This window comes from Nerophis lumbriciformis, linkage group LG30, assembly GCF_033978685.3.
Source record: "Nerophis lumbriciformis linkage group LG30, RoL_Nlum_v2.1, whole genome shotgun sequence".
NCBI classification, from domain to species: domain Eukaryota; kingdom Metazoa; phylum Chordata; class Actinopteri; order Syngnathiformes; family Syngnathidae; genus Nerophis; species Nerophis lumbriciformis.
The window spans coordinates 4953904-4972867 of NC_084577.2; the positions used below are offsets into that span (position 1 = coordinate 4953904).

The following is an 18964-nucleotide window of genomic DNA, read 5'->3' on the forward strand; positions in this document are numbered from 1 at the left end:
CTGAAGAGACAGTCAAAAAGTGGCTTGAAGATGGTCTGCAAAACATAATCTATGCAACATTTTGACCAAAGAACCACCATTACCGTACATTGTATGTAGACCACAAAGAAATGTCTTAAATGTGGAAAAAAAGTTTCAATATGACCCCTTCAAAGCGCCTTGTAAATATGCGCCTTTTGTATGAAAATAAGACTTGAATGGACCCGCTCATCGGCAGTGTGTTTTCTAATCCGGTGCGCCCTATGATCCGAAAAATATGGTATATCATGTATTATCTACTTCGCACAACCCTAATTTGTAGTCATCTTACCTGCAAATGTTCTGATGGAGTTTCTCCTGCAGCTCAATGAAGCTATCATAGCGCTCCTGTGAGAATGTGATGTTCCTCAAAACTGCTGCCACAGCAAAGGGGCGCACAGCAGCTGTCTGCACACAACAATAGCAGCTCCAATTTAGGACGGGTTTGTTTGATTTAAACTGTTTTTGCCGAATGTATTTTGATACTTTTTACATATTCTTGAAAAACTATGAAAATCTGACTCACCTCCTTGGTGATAATGAGTTTCTGAGGTTCGCCGCTACTGGGGCTAACACGTCTGTACCGAGGTGCCTCCAACCTGCACAACAAATATCAGTCGATATCAGTTATGTATACACTGAAAAATAAACTCTTAACTGACAATTCTACAAATCGTACTTATTCCTGAAGACCTGAAGCCCGCGAACCAAACCTTCTAAACAAAGAAGGTCATAGCGATTTGCCGGTACGTCGATCTTGTAAAGGATGACATCAGATGCTCCTGCTGCCTTCACGTCGCCCTGTTCGCGACTTATTATCTCTTTCTCTGAGGTCTGCATTAGGACAGATACATGATACGATTTTAATTAAAACTGTTAAGGTCAATTTTCAGGATTTCCTGAAACCTGCAAAGTTGTTATACATGTCACTTACAAAGAGTAACAATTTGTCTTCAATTATTATTATTAAACACAATATTTTATTTTGTTAAAAGGAGGAGAAAAGTAAAGAAAACATGTTTAATGTCCAGGTGCATGCAAGTCAGTAATATACTATGACTTGGTATAGAGGAGGCCCTCAGATATGACATAACTTGTTAAGAGTTACGATACACCCAATAAATTCATTAAAAACTTTGCTTTGGCTAAAGCAGTTTGGGTAGTAAACTCGCTCCAGAACTTGTTGGGGGTGTGCGGCAAAGAAATATGTTGTCAAGTGTACCTACAGTGACAAAAGACACCGCCCTCACTCTACCTCAAGTCCTTCATTATGATGGCAGTGCATCAAAGAAAGGGGGCTTTCACCATTTAAGATAAACCCGTCATCTCAAAAATGCTCAAAAAGGGAAATATCGCTCAATATTGGCTGCTTGACCACCACAATCATCATGGAAAAAGAGCTGTTCCTATAATTTATTTGATTACTGCTTCATTAAGCTATTGTATGTAATGTTTATATTACTGTTTTTCATGTCATTTATGTGTGCTGTGTATAGGTCAAGGCCAATAACACATTTTGCTGGACGATATACCGTCCCACAAATTTTTGCAGAAACGTTATTGGCAGCATTATTTTTAAGCACTAATGTTAATCATAATATATAATAGTAATGACAATAATAATGCAAGTATTCCTTTCAAACGCAATAATCTTTTTTATCATTCCAATTGAAAAGTCAAGAACTTTTAATTATCCTAAATAAGTAAGTAAAACAATAAAAAAAAAACAGACTGTTAAATCTCTTTTGGTAAAAATTGCACTTCAATAAAGGAACATTTTGAAGTGTAGTTTTTTCCCAAGTTTGAAAAATTGGGTTGGGGGTTAGTCTTTTTATTGTTGGCATCACTTTCCAACTACTTAGGCATACTGGCTTGTTTGTCTGTGTTGATGGTCTTATGTTGCTTACTTTAGTTTGAAGTATTCCTACACCGGATATTTCACTTTGCATTTATCTTTTTTCCTCTAATTTGGGTTACCTTGCAATGCTTTTCACTCGTGAGGCTCTATTCGTGCTTGATGTATGCATAAGCTAGCTGTCGCGCCTCCAATTCCTGATAGAAATTGTGAACTACTAACAATTTCGTTCTGCTTTGAATAAACACGCTGAGAGATCGATGCACATAGTGAACCCTCTTTCACCTTTTTGAAAGCGAGACACAAAGAAAACAAAACAGACACGGACATGACAATTTATCGATGACACTAAAGATATCAAGTTAATGTTCATTCACCGTTCAATTATGGTAAATGATTTATTGACTGGCAGCCTAACTGAGTAATTTACAGGAATGTGAGCACCCTTTGAGAAAAATATACCTTCTCACTGGCTACGAATAAATACTCTAGAACTACAACTGCTTCAGAACTAACAGTGTTCCAATTGTAATCATCCAAATATGATTAGCAGCAAAGTGGACAGTCGTCAACAACAAGTAAGCTAGAAGGATGGTTACCTAAGGAGCAAGTTTGTTTTTGGTGCTCCTGATCATTTTTCTGTCCTGCAACTCAGAGTGGTGTTTGGCAAGAGGAACAGATAGTATCTGCGGCTGAGGCAAACGTTCAAAAATGTTTGTTTGGATTGTATTTTAATATTTAATAAAAAAAACTGCAAAAAATGTATGTTTAAAAACAAAAATTCCAGGAAATTTCACATTCCTGGATTTAACTGTAGGTAGGGATGGTGCTACACCGGGGCTGTGGGGGGGCTATAGCCCGGTCAGAAATCTGTTTTCACTATTAATAATTTCTTAAGCTTTTATGCTGTGATCCAAAACAATATTGCCAATGCATAAATGTCTGTTTTCATTAATGTTGCATAGGGTTAAGGACACTTTTTTGGATGTATTATTTAGTTATTAGCAGGTGCATGAGCACTGTACCTGTCACCTTTACACGTGAAACATTTTTGCCACCGTTGCTTGTGTCAGGATTAACTATGTTGTTGAATATTCTTCTGTCAAATTCTGTTTAAACTACTTTTTAATCAAACATGCTTGTTCTGTGTATCATAACTGAATTTATTGCTTGTATTCCTTCACGTGACATCTTTCCGGATGTGAAAAACAGTGGTTGTCAAACTAGCCAAGATGGCTGTTGTACAGCAAGCAGCGCGCAAACTCCGAGTATGCAAAGGGCCTAGATCTTCCTGCAAAAAAGCAATTACCGGTATAAGCAAAATATCAAACTATGCAATGGAATAGATCCCTATGCTTTATCAAAAAAAGATTTGTCGAGAGATATCAAGAATGACCTGTCGGTGAAGTTCCCAGACATGTCGAACTATCTTGTGCTTCAGACATCATTCCACACGACAAAATAGATAAAAACTTAAAAAAGCATGGAGGTGTACAACTTTTTTGTGTGTGGCTAGGTCAAGGAAATTGGTGACAAGATTGTCCCAGATGAATCTTGCATATTTTTTGCGCGGGGAATGTTGCATTTCCTGATTTAACTTGGCGTCTGCAGCTATGTTTGTGGCCTTGTTGTCGATGCACGCGCCGTTTACGAGTATGCATATTTTTCCCCGTCTTTATCAAAATATACGTAACTATAGATCTCAATGTTGTGTTTGTGCTGTAAGCTTCATTCATGACTGATGCCTTTTAGGTTTTTGCTCACATTTGTTTTCTTTTAATTTACACTCGCCGAGTTGGGTGTTTACAAAACACTCGTAGCAAAAATGTGTTTTAAGAACTTCGAAACAAGATAAAATAAAAATATATCAACATAATTTCTAAATGGGAAATACTAAACTTTAAAAGTATATCAAACAAACCTTTAACAAAGTGATCACTGCAAACGTGCGCATTCTTCAACTCTGCTACCCAGGACTGGAGTCTGGACCACTTTTATTGTCATCTTTCGTAAAATCTTGCACTCTTTTGCCCTTCTTGATTACTTCTTGAGGAACTCTGAAGAAATGTTTATCGTTTTTGCAATTCAAACGTTTTGTACAGCTAAGAAGTACGCAAACATAGGGCATTTTGCTACGAGAAAAGCTAAACGGTTCTTAGTACCCACTGAGAACAAATGCTACCTTGACCACCACGCATATTTATTAAGCCGGATGTGAACCGGTGTGACATCATGTAAATCCAAGCAATACAAAACACGAAAACTGAAGCCATAAAAATCTATTATTTTCTTAGCTCCCCAATAAACGGGTCGAGCCCCCCCTTAGACCTGGGAGAGAAAGAATCCTGGAGTCGTTCTTCTGTCAAATGTGGCTGCTTCTACCAGTAGCTTACTCACGCTCCATGCATACTGTCCGTTAATATACAATGTAAACTTTCCCACGCTGTGTTTTCTACATGCTTTTTAGTGCATTCTAAATAGTAAATACTGTAAATGGTATCAAAAACATCCGCTTACAATGGAGCCTACGGGAGTCGCTGAGTTCTGACTATAAAAGCCCTTAAAAGAACATCCAAACACCTCCATTAAGGTTTTATTTACATGCTATAAGTATATATGTAATGTAGTAACAGGCACATTTATAATAACATTTAATATTTATGTATTTTGCTCATTTGAAACATACGCGGTGCATTAATTTCAAAAATGTATCACAACGTTGGCTTTTTTCCAACAACATAACTGATTACTCACTGCAGACTTCATTAGGGCCAACAAACATAATAAAACGTCACTTACTGTACAATGTATGCTGTCACTAGGATGCTGACTGTTAGAACCTTGCTGTATTCCTGTTTGGATTAAGAATGACTCATAATTTTTGGGGGGTTTTCGTGTCGTTCTCGCTATTTTGCGGTCTAAATTGGCTGTCAAAGTGTATCAACTTTCTGGAATATGTCCTCATTCTTCTACTATTAAGGTGAGAGGCATGATTTATGATCTACAATAAACTTCTACAAGCAAGGAAGCAGTTTACAACTCTAAAATGCCTAAATTAGGCACAAGCGTGTGATTATGGCGCCGCTATAAATAGCATTGCCGCTTATAATAACGATTGAAGTTATGAAATGTAAATGTAGTATTGTTGGCGGTTTTTGAATGGTTAATTATTCGGTTTAATGGGCGGAATAGAGGAGCTCCCATTGCTCTTTTGTAAGCAGACATTCATTTACGAGTTAGAATGCATTAAAAAAAAATACAACTGTCATCAAGTCTTTCATAATGATTGTGAAAAATATTGATTGCATTTTCTACCGCTTGTGCCTCTCGGGGTCAAGGGGGTGCTGGAGCCTATCCCAGCTGCATTTGGGCGGAAGGCAGGGTACACCCTGGACAAGTCGCCACCTCATCACAGGGCCAACACAGATAGACAGACAACATTCACACTCACATTCACACACTAGGGCCAATTTTTTGTGTTGCCAATCAACTGATTCTTAAACTCATAACACGGAACTTAATTTACAAATTTCAACCCATGAGCATCTGAAAGGGATTCCAATTACATCATATCAAAATGCCACAGAAAAGTAAAGTCAAACTTACAATTTCATCCAGCTCCAGTCCGAATTCAAAACACAGCTCGTCAAACTCTTCATCAGCTGAAATAAAAAAGGGGGGACATCAAAACGATTATTTGTACAGTTTTCCTCTTTCCGACATTTAATTGGCTTGACAGCATTCCTCCTTCAAAACCGCACTAAAAGAACACCTCCAGGCAACTCCAACCCTAGACTAACACCCTCCGCCCTCCACATCCCACCTCCCCGGATTGTAAATAATCAAATGTATATACTAGTTCTTATGCTTTCTGAAGTCACTATGTTCACTGCTCGCTGTACATATCCTACGAAATCAGACCTACACTGTTTCAATGTCCATTTCTCAGGTGATGAAATTGTTGATGACTGAAGTGCTGATATCAACCAAATATGCCACCCCCGTATTGTAAATAATGTAAATAATTCAATGTATATACTCTGATGATGAACTTGTGTGATGACTGCATTATGCCGATAGTATATATTTGTACCATGAAATTGTGAATTGTGTGACATGAAGTCACACATTAAGAGTGTTACTAAAACGGCCTTCTTTCATCTCCGTAATATGGCTAAAATTTGTTCTATTTTATCCACTAGCGACGCTGAGATCATTATTCATGCGTTCGTTACGTCTCGTCTCGACTACTGTAACGTATTATTTTCGGGTCTCCCTATGTCTAGCATTAAAAGATTACAGTTAGTACAAAATGCGGCTGCTAGACTTTTGACAAGAACAAGAAAGTTTGATCATATTACGCCTATACTGGCTCACCTGTACTGGCTTCCTGTGCACTTAAGATGTGACTTTAAGGTTTTGCTACTTACGTATAAAATACTACACGGTCTAGCTCCAGCCTTTCTTGCCGATTGTATCGTACCATATGTCCCGGCAAGAAATCTGCGTTCAAAGAACTCCGGCTTATTAGTGATTCCCAGAGCCCAAAAAAAGTCTGCGGGCTATAGAGCGTTTTCTATTCGGGCTCCAGTACTCTGGAATGCCCTCCCGGTAACAGTTAGAGATGCTACCTCAGTAGAAGCATTTAAGTCCCATCTTAAAACTCATTTGTATACTCTAGCCTTTAATTAGCCCCCCTTTTTTAGACCAGTTGACTGCCGTTTCTTTTTCTTTCTCCTCTGCTCCCCCCTCTCCCTTGTGGAGGGGGAGACACACAGGTCCGGTGGCCATGGATGAAGTGCTGGCTGTCCAGAGTCGGAACCCGGGGTGGACCGCTCGCCTGTGCATCGGTTGGGAACATCTCTGCTCTGCTGACCCGTCTCCCCTCGGGATGGTTTCCTGCTGGCCCCACTATGGACTCTTACTATTATGTTGGATCCACAATGGACTGGACTCTCACAATATTATGTCAGACCCACTCGACATCCATTGCATTCGATCTCCCCTTGGGGGGGGGGGGGGGGTTACCCACATATGCGGTCCACTCCAAGGTTTCTCATAGTCATTCACATCGACGTCCCACTGGGGTGAGTTTTTCCTTGCCCTTATGTGGGCTCTGTACCGAGGATGTCGTTGTGGCTTGTGCAGCCCTTTGAGACACTTGTGATTTAGGGCTATATAAATAAACATTGATTGATTGATTGATTGATTGATGAACGTGGACCCCGACTTAAACAAGTTGAAAAACTTATTCGTGTGTTAATTGTACGGAATATGTACTGTACTGTGCAATCTACTAATACAAGTTTCAATCAATCAATCAATCAATTCTGCACACTTTGTATGACAACGAAGATGACGCAATCACGTTGACGTCCAGTGTAACGTGTCACAAACTACTTCAAATAAGTTTGTTTCAGCCTGGAAAGCGTCAACGTTGGTGGTTATTTAATAACCAGTGTTGGGACTAACGCGTTACAAAGTAACGCGTTACTGTAACGCCGTTGCTATCGGCGGTAACTAGTAATCTAACGCGTTATTTTTTATATTCAGTAACTCCGTTACCGTTACTACATGATGCGTTACTGCGTTATTTTGCGTTATTTTTTATGTAGTATCGGCTAGAAACTGAGAAGATCTGAGTGTCGCTGCTGAAGAGGCGACAAAAAAGAGGCGCGCTGCGCGCTGTCTGTGTGTACGTGTGTGTGTGTGTGTGTGTGTGTGTGTGTGTGTGTGTGTGTGGGAGGGGGCGTGTCTGTGTCTACTATCAAGACGTCATGGCGAACCCCGAAGCCGAGTTTCTTAAAATGGAGATATTTTCAGTACGTTTCTTTTATCGACCACAAAGAAAATAACATTTTAGCTGAATGTAAGTTTCAAATATGCTGAAACAGCGACAAAAACAACATGCTTCGACGAAGCTAGTAAAGAGACACACTCACCTCCACCTCCAACAGCGGCTGGATTTTAACGAGGCACTGCACACGTGAAGGTACACACACTCTGTCAATTCTCTTATATACTCTTTCATTTTAAACTTTTAGAGTGTTTGATTATCACATCACTCTAAATGTTTAGACTATAAAGTTCACAAACCTAGAGAGGGATACTAGTGGGCCAGGCTAATATTTCCTTTTCTCTAAACTAAGTGGGGAAATGTGTAGAGTGTTCTGGGCTTCAGACATGATTTTATTTCAGAATTCCTTGAGAAAACGCCTGGTTAGGCTTTATGTATGTAGTGTGTGCCTTTCTTGTTTTACAGCTATGTTGTTATTATGCTGTTTGTTACTTATGTATGTTAAGTTGCAGCTATTTAAAATAGTTTTGTCAATTTGTTCTGGTCTGAAACAAATTGGCCCTTTAAAACATATCTTTGTCTTTGTATGTTGTATGTAGAGCACATTGCTTAGCAGAGTTCAGTGATGCAAATGCATGTCAAGTTGAACAACAGATTGTATTATTCTCCAGTGCAATAACAGTACTAAAATGAAGGCTAAAAGGGCATTATGGGGCCTTAAAAAAATTTAAAAAAATATATATAAGTAACTAAATAGTTACTTTTCACAGTAACGCATTACTTTTTGGTTTAAGTAACTGAGTTAGTAACTGAGTTACTTTTGAAATAAAGTAACTAGTAACTGTAACTAGTTACTGGTTTTCAGTAACTAACCCAACACTGTTAATAACTACGAAATAACACTGGAACGTCCATTGGTAGATTAAAGACAAATTGAAGTAAACTAAATATAAATCTATGAAGCTAGCTAGCAAATGTTGCATCTGCTGCTACCGGCGAGAGTTCATTAATTGTCTGTGCCATGCTTTGAAGACTTTGAAAACGTGTGACACGACACACTGGTGTCCTTTGTTTTGCTCAAAAAAAAAAAACCTTACTTACTGTAAGTTCTACCCAACGCTTTGAAGAGAAGATCCTTTTTAACTCCGACTGTCGGCATGTTTGTTTGCTATTAAGCGTCTTCAGCTTCGTGGAAAAGGACCCCTTCCAGAAGGGTTTAGCTGTCGGTAAATGTGCCTGACTAGAAAGAAAAAAACAATCGCTCTTCAAGTATTTCCTGCCCGACAAGTCTAGTTTGAGAAGAAAATTATACAATTCAGTTTGTGGTTTAGGACTGCGTAACATGTATACATTGCAACAAAATATACGTGTTCGTGGTGATATGAACAAATTCACAGGAATGTTACAACAAATAATTGACAAGTATACACTTTAAAAAACAACGCCTTTAATGATTGACACAACATAGATCAACAAAATAATCTAAATATTACATTTAATTATATACAAGTGTTTAAGGAAAATTGAATACATACTCTATCCGAATATTCTTTGTTTTTGTTTTTTTGGAAGACAGGAAAATTGAGGATCGACCCTGGTGTGAGAAATGCATTATATATTGTGACAATATCGATTGTATTATGCTGGTATGGATCCAATACTGATACAATCCTTTAATCACACTATTGATATTTTGGTAGATCCATATCCAAAAGTCACATTAAATTATGATCTCAGTCAAGCAGCTTATTTTCATGTGTACTGAGAAATAGGTGGACTATTTTGTACTGACTTATGACTTAATTAAAAACCGAGTCGGTATTTGAAACATAAATCAATTTATATAGACGGTTCATATTTGAATTTTCGAAAGAGATCAACCCTGGTGACCTCAAGTAACCTTTGCATTTCCCAGCCCTCCTTCCTTCCATCCAGGCCAGCCCTCGCCCGGCACGCGCCACTCCAACAAGTCCAATCATCGCACGACTAAAAGCCGCTCTCCCTCCCCATCATTACAACCTATTCGACCAGACAAAGCGTGTAAAACTACTTCACCCGTCTCGCTGCTGACGGCCGGGGACAGAAAGAAAGACTCCGTCAAGTGACACAGTCAAAGGTGAGTTTTGGTGCTGTTTGCCTGCATTGTTTCGATATCGGCAGGTGTGTCAATTCACCGTCAAGTTGCCTAGAAAACATGTTTCCTTCGCTCTATTTCATGCTTTGGACTCAGACTTACCGCCAAAAAAACAGCTTCTGACCTGATCCTTTGATTTTAAAATGATAGATATTAGAAATAAGATCCAAAAAGCATTTTCTTTCGAATACAACCAGAATTGCTTTAAATGAGGTGTTCTACTTTGAAAATCCAAACCGGAAATTAGGTTTGACAGATGTCGGCGGGCGTTATTTTTGTCAGACTTCACAGTTCACCCCTTCAATTATTACTTTGCACAGTCCTGCATATCAGGGGTGTGGGAAAAAATCGATTCGAATTCAAATCGCGATTCTCACGTTGTACGATTCAGTATCGATTCTCATTTTTCAAAAATCGATTTTTATTTTTATTTTGTATTTTTTTATTTTTTTATTTGTATTTATTTGTTTATTTTTATTAATCAATCCAACAAAGTAACACAAAGCAATACCATAACAATGCAATCCAATTCCAAAACCAAACCCGACCCGGCAACACTCAGAACAGCAATAAACAGAGCAATGGAGAGGAGACACAAACACGACAGAACAATCCAAAAGTAGTGAAACAAAAATTAATATTATAAACAACAGTATCAATATTAGTAACGATTTCAACATAGCAGTGATTAAAAATCCCTCACTGACATTATCATTAGACATTTATAAAAAATTTAAAAAAAATCCCATCTCATCTCATAAGCTTGACAGCACACTGTGTCCAATATATTCACAAAGATAAAATAAGTCATATTTTTGGTTAATTTAATAATTAAAACAAATGTACATTATTGCAATCAGTTGATAAAACATTGTCCTTTACAATTATAAAAGCTTTTTACAAAAATCTACTACTTTGCTTGCATGTCAGCAGACTGGGGTAGATCCTGCTGAAATCCTATGTATTGAATGAATAGAGCATTGTTTTGAATCGGAAAAATATCGTTTTTGAATCGAGAATCGCGTTGAATCGAAAAAAATCGATTTATAATCGAATCGTGACCCCAAGAATCGATATTGAATCGAAACGTGGGACACCCAAAGATTCGCAGCCCTACTGCATATGTACAGTATTATGTATTTCTTACGTAAAGCAGTGGTCCCCAACCACTGGTCCGGGGACCGGTACCGGTCCATGACGCATTTGCTACCGGGCCGCAGGGAAACATTAAATAATTTATAAATAACTGCATTTTCTCCAACTTAACTTTCGCCTGTCCCACTAGACACACCAATAGGCTTGTTTATACCGTAGATGTACAATAAAACTCCTGACAGGAAGTTGCCATTTGTTATATTTTGTATAACTTTGTGACATGATACAATGTACATCCAATATAAATGTGACAGATTGTAGCAAAAGGCTGATTTCCATCTGCATCTCATTAAAAAGAAACAAGCCCAGGGCTCCCACTAATTCAGCATTATATATAGTGAGTTGTATTTTCCATCCACTTATTTTTGCTGTATTTATCTGACACAATTGGAAGAAAGCCTGTCCCTGAAAATAATACCTACATTAAACCGGTCCGTGGTGCTAAAAAGGTTGGGGACCACTGATGTAAAGGACATTTGCACAATTTAACATTCCCGAAAAGAAATGGGAAGAAACAGATCTTCCTACCTTTTCTCTATATAAATCACTGATAATTCATTCACGGTCCCACCATATATTTTAAACATGTCTGATTTACTTACATTTTGTCGTTTACATTTTGTTCACTTCCTGTGTTTGAGTGTCACCATTGTCCAATTAAAGAGAGAATACGGGTAAATGTGTAAAGGCGATATTAGCTTATGCAGGAAAAACTGTAGAAAAAATATTGAATAAAGTTAATATTAATTTAAAAAAAAATGTTGGTGGAAAGCTTAAGCAATGTTTAAGAAAAACAAAGGGGTGGAGATGTTGCAATAGGGATACTAATTAAACAAAAATAAAACAAGAGTAACAGAAATAGGAATATGCATCACTTAAAGGAGAATATCCATCCATTTTTCTACCGCTTGTCCCTTTTGGAGTACGGTAGCGGGGGGTGCTGGAGCCTATCTCAGCTGCAATCGGGCGGAAGGCGGGGTACACCCTGGACAAGTAGCCACCTCATCACAGGGCCAACACAGATAGACAGACAACATTCACCCTCACATTCACACACTAGGGCCAATTTAGTGTTGCCAATCAACGTATCCCCAGGTGCATATTTTTGGCGGTGGAGGAAGCCGGAGTACCCGGAGGGAACCCATGCAGTCACGGGGAGAACATGCAAATTGAACTCAGGACTACTCAGGACCTTCGTATTGTGAGGCACATGCACTAACCCCTGTTACACCGTGCTGCCCTAAAGGAGAATAGTAGGACAAAATAGATGTATTTACATATTTATCTATTTATGAATTAAATATAAAAAAAAAAAATCATGGTCATAGGTTAAGTCAGTGTTTAGTCCCATCCCAGCAGGCACACAACATTGATATAACATTGATACAACATTGCTTATACAGTATGTACATGTCCGAGTCCTTTAACACTAACATCAAAACAATGTTGCAAAAGAGTTGCATTTGTAAATTGAATCAATTGTGATGTCTAACATTGGGTTCACGTCATTGGAAATGACACATTCAATGGTCACACAATTGTCAGAACCTGACATTGAATAAACGTCATCAAAAAGTAAGTTTTTTCAACATTATGTTGTTAGTCACTCAACGTCAGGACCTAATTCAACAAGTTCTCGACATCGTCTCATTGTCTTGTGCTTGCTGGGATAGTCCCAAAGTCAGCAAAAGTCCTGATAATTTGAAATCAAACTATGGAGGGATTGCAGAGATTAGGGATGTATATCGTTTTATCAATACCGATACTAAGATCAATATTATTTATCATTACTGGTATTTATAAGAACTTTTATCGGTACCATTAGTGTAAATAAACATGTGGAAAGAATGATTTTTTAATTACTATTTGTTATTTGCACAAGAAGTTGCACACCAGCAACATCATGCAACATCTCACAGCTGGGAAGTCTTTTATCAACACCTGTTTTTAAGTCTTATAGTCAACTATGTTTGCAGTGCAAGGTGTAATGCAGTTGTTCTGTCATCATCTTGTACAAACGTACAAAACACACAGATCCATCCCTGTGTTTCTATTAATATACTCAGCTGAAAAGAATATGTATGTATGGCATTCATGTGCAAAGCACATACCTTTTACACGATATGTCATATAAAATATATAATACAAAGCAGGTTAGGTGGGTGTGCATTTAAGTAAGGTGTGTTTTGATGCCACGCAAACGCCGCACGATGGAGTGACGTCAGACGGGGACCAGAGCAGTGTTTTTCAACCACTGTGCCGCGGCACACTAGTGGGCCGTGAGATACAGTCTGGTGTGCCGTGGGAGATTATCTAGTTTCACCTATTTGGGTTAAAAATATTTTTTGCAAACCAGTAATTATAGTCTGCAAATGATGTGTTGTTGTTGAGTGTCGGTGCTGTCTGGAGATCGGCAGACTTACCACGTTATACTCTTCCATATCAGTAGGTGGCAGCCGGTAGCTAATTGCTTTGTAGATGTCGGAAACAGCAGGAGGCAGTGTGCAGGTAAAAAGGTGTCTAATGCTTAAACCAAAAATAAACAAAAGGTGAGTTCCCCTAAGAAAAGGCATTGAAGCTTATGGAAGGCTGTGCAGAACGAAACTAAAACTAAACTGCAGAGGTGGGACCAAGTCATTGCTTTGCAAGTCACAAGTAAGTCTCAAGTCTTTGCCCTCAAGTCTCGAGTCAAGTCCCGAGTCAAGACAGGGCAAGTCCGAGTCAAGTCCATAGTCAAGACTGGAAAGTCTCAAGTCAAGTCCCAAGTCCTGCATTTTGAGTTTCGAGTCCTTTCAAGTCATTTAACCACAGACTAATATATTTACACAGATTGTGTATGCTTTTAAAACGCTGTATTTATTTATTAAAACAAGTGCATTTGAAATTGCAGGGAAAAAGATAGTGCTGACATTGCACTTCAAAATAGCACTATTAACCAGTCATTTTAAACATGTAACTCATTCCTTTACAGAATAAACACATTTGAAAAAAACAAGTGCAACTGTACTTATTTGCACAAAAGTGTTAACATTGTATTTCCATGGCATATTGCATTGTAACTAGTTCCACAGCAGTTTCTATCCTGTTCTTACCTTATCTCATTGATCTCATCTCATACTGTATGTGTGTTGATGTGTGCGTACACATGAAAAACATAACAAATATATGAACATAACAATGAACAGAGTTGTACTTTTTAGATGTCAGGGCCCTATGCAATATGTACACATATTCTTAATATAGTATACATTTTAACTGACCTTTATTTGACTATGTTTGTCTTTTTGTAGGTGGCTAAAATACGCGGTGCTGCTGACTGCCGTCTAACGTTACGTTACTGTGTGTGATAAATTGACTAACGTAACGTTACTGTGTGTGATACATTGACTAACGTAATGTTACTGTGTGTGATACATTGACTAACGTTACGTTACTGTGTGTGATACATTGACTAACGTAACCTTATGTATAGGTACCTCATGAAACCCTGCTTAAAAAAAAATCACTTGACAAAAAGTATGAATAAGGTAGCAAACTGCAGTGGACGCAACGGATTGCCGTGTTTGCAATGACGTTATAACCATAGACATGTTATAAGTAGACGCAGCATTGGTTGCTGTGACGTGAGCAATTTGGCCGCCATCTTGAAGTGCTGATGAGGAGCCGGCGAGCAGCCTAAACTGACAGTTGAAAGGTAGAAAACAAAGATGGTGTTCAGCGTTTTCCTGCTCAAATGAGCGGACTGTTGAAAATAGGAATCGGGGGATTACTTTTCACAAGTAATATTTAACATTAACGTACTATTGGTTGTATTTTATGAAAATAATATTACCACAGAGTTGAGAAGGATCAAAGATCTTCAATATTTGTATGTGAAAATCACAAAGAAATCTTCTGGGGGAGGATGACGCCCCTACAGGGGTTTGGTTTGCAAACTTTCAGCCCCACCTAAAACAAAATTCACCAGCCGCCACTGATTATGATGCATTCTCATTTTAGGCAAAGTATAAGACAATACTTTCTTAACAGTATAATTGTAACCAGGAATCAGTCTTCAAGTAACAATATTCAAATACTAACATTGTTGGGTTAAACAGAATTTGGTTTTATTCTGAATCCAGTGAAACAGATTGGTGGTTTTAGCTGATATGAAGACTTTCAGGTGTTTATATATGTTTAAGTATTTGGCAGACGCTTTTATCCAAAGCGACTTACATAAAATAATACATATAAAACAATCACTGCAAACATTATCATTTAAGGGAAGAATGTAATAGAAAATATCAATACAAAGTGTAAAGACAGAATAAACTCTCTGCTGCTGAAGCAACAGAGATACAGTCCATAGGTCCCTAAAATATATAGATATCTAATGTATTCATACATTGTTTATGTAGGATACACGCATATGTATATATAACCTAATCATATTGTTTCTTCAACTTAAAAATAGCTTACCGTTTTTTTTCCCCCTTCTCTGGGATTATATTCCCAGTTTTGATCTCGGACGTCTGGTCACTTATAGCGTATAAGAATATTATATTACTGTTAAGCAAACTATGAATAATAAAACACGCCAAAATATGTGTCTGTTACACACGTATGACAAAAAAGGGGGTGAAAATCAGTGGTATTCAGTGAGGTAAAATGAATTAAATGCGCTGACAGTTCATTGCTCCTGCCAAATGAATTGCACTGAGTGGAGCCGATCACCACTCCAAGATGGCGGCCCCGCGCCTCGTCTGCGCCAGTAGGCAGTAGCGCTCTATGCTGCGTCTACTTATAAGATGTCTATGGTTATAACATTAGCAGTGAGTTTGCAGCCTCACTGATTTAACTACACAGCAAATAAAAGTCACGTTACTTAGCCAATAAACGTTATCTTACATTCAAAACTTACCCTTCGTTGTGCAACTTCAAATGTCGAACGAAGTTGGAAGTTGTTGCGTCTCCGTCTGTAATATTCGAACTGCGTGATTTGCATACGGCAATTCGTTTTTTGTTGACCAAGTCGTAGTTTTTATACCCGAACGAAACCAACTTTAACATAATTGTTTATCACTGGCACGTTGTTGGACCAACTCTTGTTCATTGGTTGTCCTGCAATTTGATTGGATGAATGCTGTGTGATGAAAACAACGTAGTTCTAATTTGATTGGCTGTTGTACTGACAGCACACCAGCTGACAGGAATAACACGCTGATAGACAGACGAAGAAAATGAGAAATACGGAGCGCTCCCAAATAACTTTTTAAGCTTTGGATTTTGGGGAAAGTGGCAAGTCATGTCAAGTCATGTCAAGTAAAAAGGCTCAAGTCCAAGTGAAGTCACAAGTCATTGATGTTAAAGTCTAAGTCGAGTTGCAAGTCTCTTTACATTTTGTCAAGTCGAGTCTAAAGTCATCAAATTCATGACTCGAGTCTGACTCGAGTCCAAGTCATGTGACTCGAGTCCACACCTCTGCTAAACTGGCTTACAAAGTAAACAAAAACAGAATGCTGGACGACAGCAAAGACTTACTGTGGAGCAAAGACAATGTACATCCGAACATGACATGACAATCAACAATGTCCCCACAAAGAAGGATAAAAACAACTGAAATATTCTTGATTGCTAAAACAAAGTAGATGCGGGAAATATCGCTCAAAGGAAGACATGAAACTGCTACAGGAAAATACCAAAAAAAGAGAAAAAGCCACCAAAATAGCAGCGCAAGACAAGAACTAAAACACTACACACAAGAAAACAGCAATAAACTCAAAATAAGTCAGGGCGTGATGTGACAGGTGGTGACAGTACACCTACTTTGAGACAAGAGCTATAGTGATGCATGCTTGGTTATGGTTTTTAAATTCATATACAACACTTGCGACGACGACTTTTTACTGTTAACTGAGTTTTGTTTTTTAATGATTTCTGCTGGTGGTGTGCCTCCGGATTTTTTCAACAGAAAAAATGTGCCTTGGCTCAAAAAAGGTTGAAAAACACTGGACTACAGAATCGTCAGCAGATGCTATCTTGCTTCAACTTTTTTTTGTTTATTACATTTTTGACATATACATTTGCCAGAAATCCTATCCAATACATTTTAAATGTCCTTCCCACCAAAAACAATAAATAAGTAAAGGCGAATATTGACATGAATCCAACGACAACTTAATTCCTGAATGGCCCCAGGACGGTGCAAACACAAAAGCAAACAAAATGCTCATTAATGATCTACATTTCAATTACTTTCAATTATTTTCTACCGCTTGTCCCTTTTGGGGTCGCGGGGGGTGCTGGAGCCTATCTCAGCTGCATTCGGGCGGAAGGCGGGGTACACCCTGGACAAGTCGCCCCCTCATCGCAGGGCCAACACAGATAGACAGACAACATTCACAGTCACATTCACACACTAGGGCCAATTTAGTGTTGCCAATCAACGTATCCCCAGGTGCATGTTTTTGGCGGTGGGAGGAAGCCGGAGTAACCGGAGGGAACCCACGCAGTCACAGGGAGAACATGCAAATTCCACACAGAAAGATCCCGAACCCAGGATCTTCGTATTGTGAGGCACATACAGTAACCCCTGTACCACCGTGCTCCAATCGGGGTTGAATTGGAGATCAGTCTCTTTTACATATTTTAAGAAGGCACCCAGTACTTCAATACACTTTACAGAACAACCATTCAATGTCAGCCTATTCATCTCCAATGTAAAATAAAATAAATTAAATTTAAAAAAAAAAACTCTAATCAAGAGGATGTAGCAAGGAGGCGCTGCAGACTTCCAATTTAGCACAATGAGTCTTCCAGCCAATAAAGTAGTAAATGCTACAATATTTTTTTCGGATTTGCGGAGAGAAGATGAGGGGCTATACCCCAAATAATCCACTCCAGAAACCAAGGATTAAGAATTAAAAATGTCAGTCCGATAACTGCACAGGGATGGGCAGATCCAAAACATATGTTAAGTTAGCTGGATACTGTATAACGATCTTTCGTCATACATATTAGCTAGTCAGACCTTGGTATGATAAGTCTAGCACGAATAGAAGACTTATGAACTCGACTTAAAAACTCTGTCAAGCGCTCCTCAGATAGGGTCGCTCCTAAATCGCCCTCTCAAAGTGACTTAAATAAATGTAGAGACTCAGAGCGTAAATGAAAAATGTGATTGTAAATATTGGTAATTGATCCTTTTTATCTTGCTTGAAGCAATTTTTCTTTTGGGTGGAATAATATTGGCTTGTGGATTACTGGATTGCTAAAATTACAGTGAGCGGCGATCGTGAGTAAAGCGTGTTTACTTCAAACTGACACAAACTCTTATTAGCGTGCGTGACTTTGAGGTAATGTTGTGCTACAAACTTTTGTGTGGTGTTGCTTCCTTATTTGTGATTATTCCAAGCTGATTGTCAGGTCTTTTTTTATGCCTTGCAGCGGCACCTGAAGTGGATGTGATAGCTCGCTTGTGTCATAATCGGCGGTCAGATCGATTAAAAAAAATAAATACAGATAGCCGTATAATTTTTACAGAATCTTAACAGTCTTCCTGGACCGACCCAATTAGGAACCAGTACCAAAAAAATACCGGTACTCGTTATACATACCTGGTGGAAATTGTAATAAAACAATCTTTCATACTTGATGTATTTCCAACATGTGACGTCAGCGGATATCTCCATGTACGGTAGAAATTTACCTGAAGCGCTTGCCACAAGTTTGACGAATTGACAAATTCCTAGTTTCTCTCCGTCCTCATGTTTTGGGGCAGATTGGCTCATATATGCACATCCTCCACTCTAACCATTTCTAATACATAGTTCTCACTTAAATCTGTCAATAGACTCCTTATAGAAAACTATGGCATGACTGACGAGTAGAAGACACAGTCAAAGTGGAGGCACGTAAATAAGACAACCCGCAAAACAGCGCATCCTGAAGAGAAGGTCAGAAAGCGGTTTGAAGCTGGTCTGTAAAACATAATCCATGCAAAACTTTTGACCAAAGATCACAACCA

At 38.5% G+C, this 18964-nt stretch overlaps 2 protein-coding genes across 4 annotated transcripts in view; one reads left to right on the forward strand and one right to left on the reverse strand.

Moving 5' to 3' along the window:
• The window catches only part of farsb (phenylalanyl-tRNA synthetase subunit beta), a 38371-nt gene extending 29443 nt beyond the window's left edge, over positions 1–8928 (reverse strand). The window contains exons 1-5 of one of the 2 annotated variants that reach the window (XM_061925398.2): positions 8772–8928; positions 5480–5535; positions 698–852; positions 545–617; positions 311–426 (exon numbers count right to left, since the gene is read on the reverse strand). In XM_061925398.2, the coding sequence (XP_061781382.2) occupies positions 311–426; positions 545–617; positions 698–852; positions 5480–5535; positions 8772–8829 (458 nt within the window). In that variant the 5' untranslated portion in view covers positions 8830–8928. The remainder of the gene's footprint in view (positions 1–310; positions 427–544; positions 618–697; positions 853–5479; positions 5536–8771) is intronic. The other variant, XM_061925399.2, reaches the window with a different exon arrangement.
• A 676-nt stretch (positions 8929–9604) lies between these two features.
• Positions 9605–18964, forward strand: part of acsl3a (acyl-CoA synthetase long chain family member 3a) — a 125409-nt gene continuing 116049 nt past the window's right edge. The window contains exon 1 of one of the 2 annotated variants that reach the window (XM_061925409.2): positions 9605–9786. The gene's annotated coding sequence lies outside the window, so the exon portion shown is untranslated. The remainder of the gene's footprint in view (positions 9787–18964) is intronic. The other variant, XM_061925408.2, reaches the window with a different exon arrangement.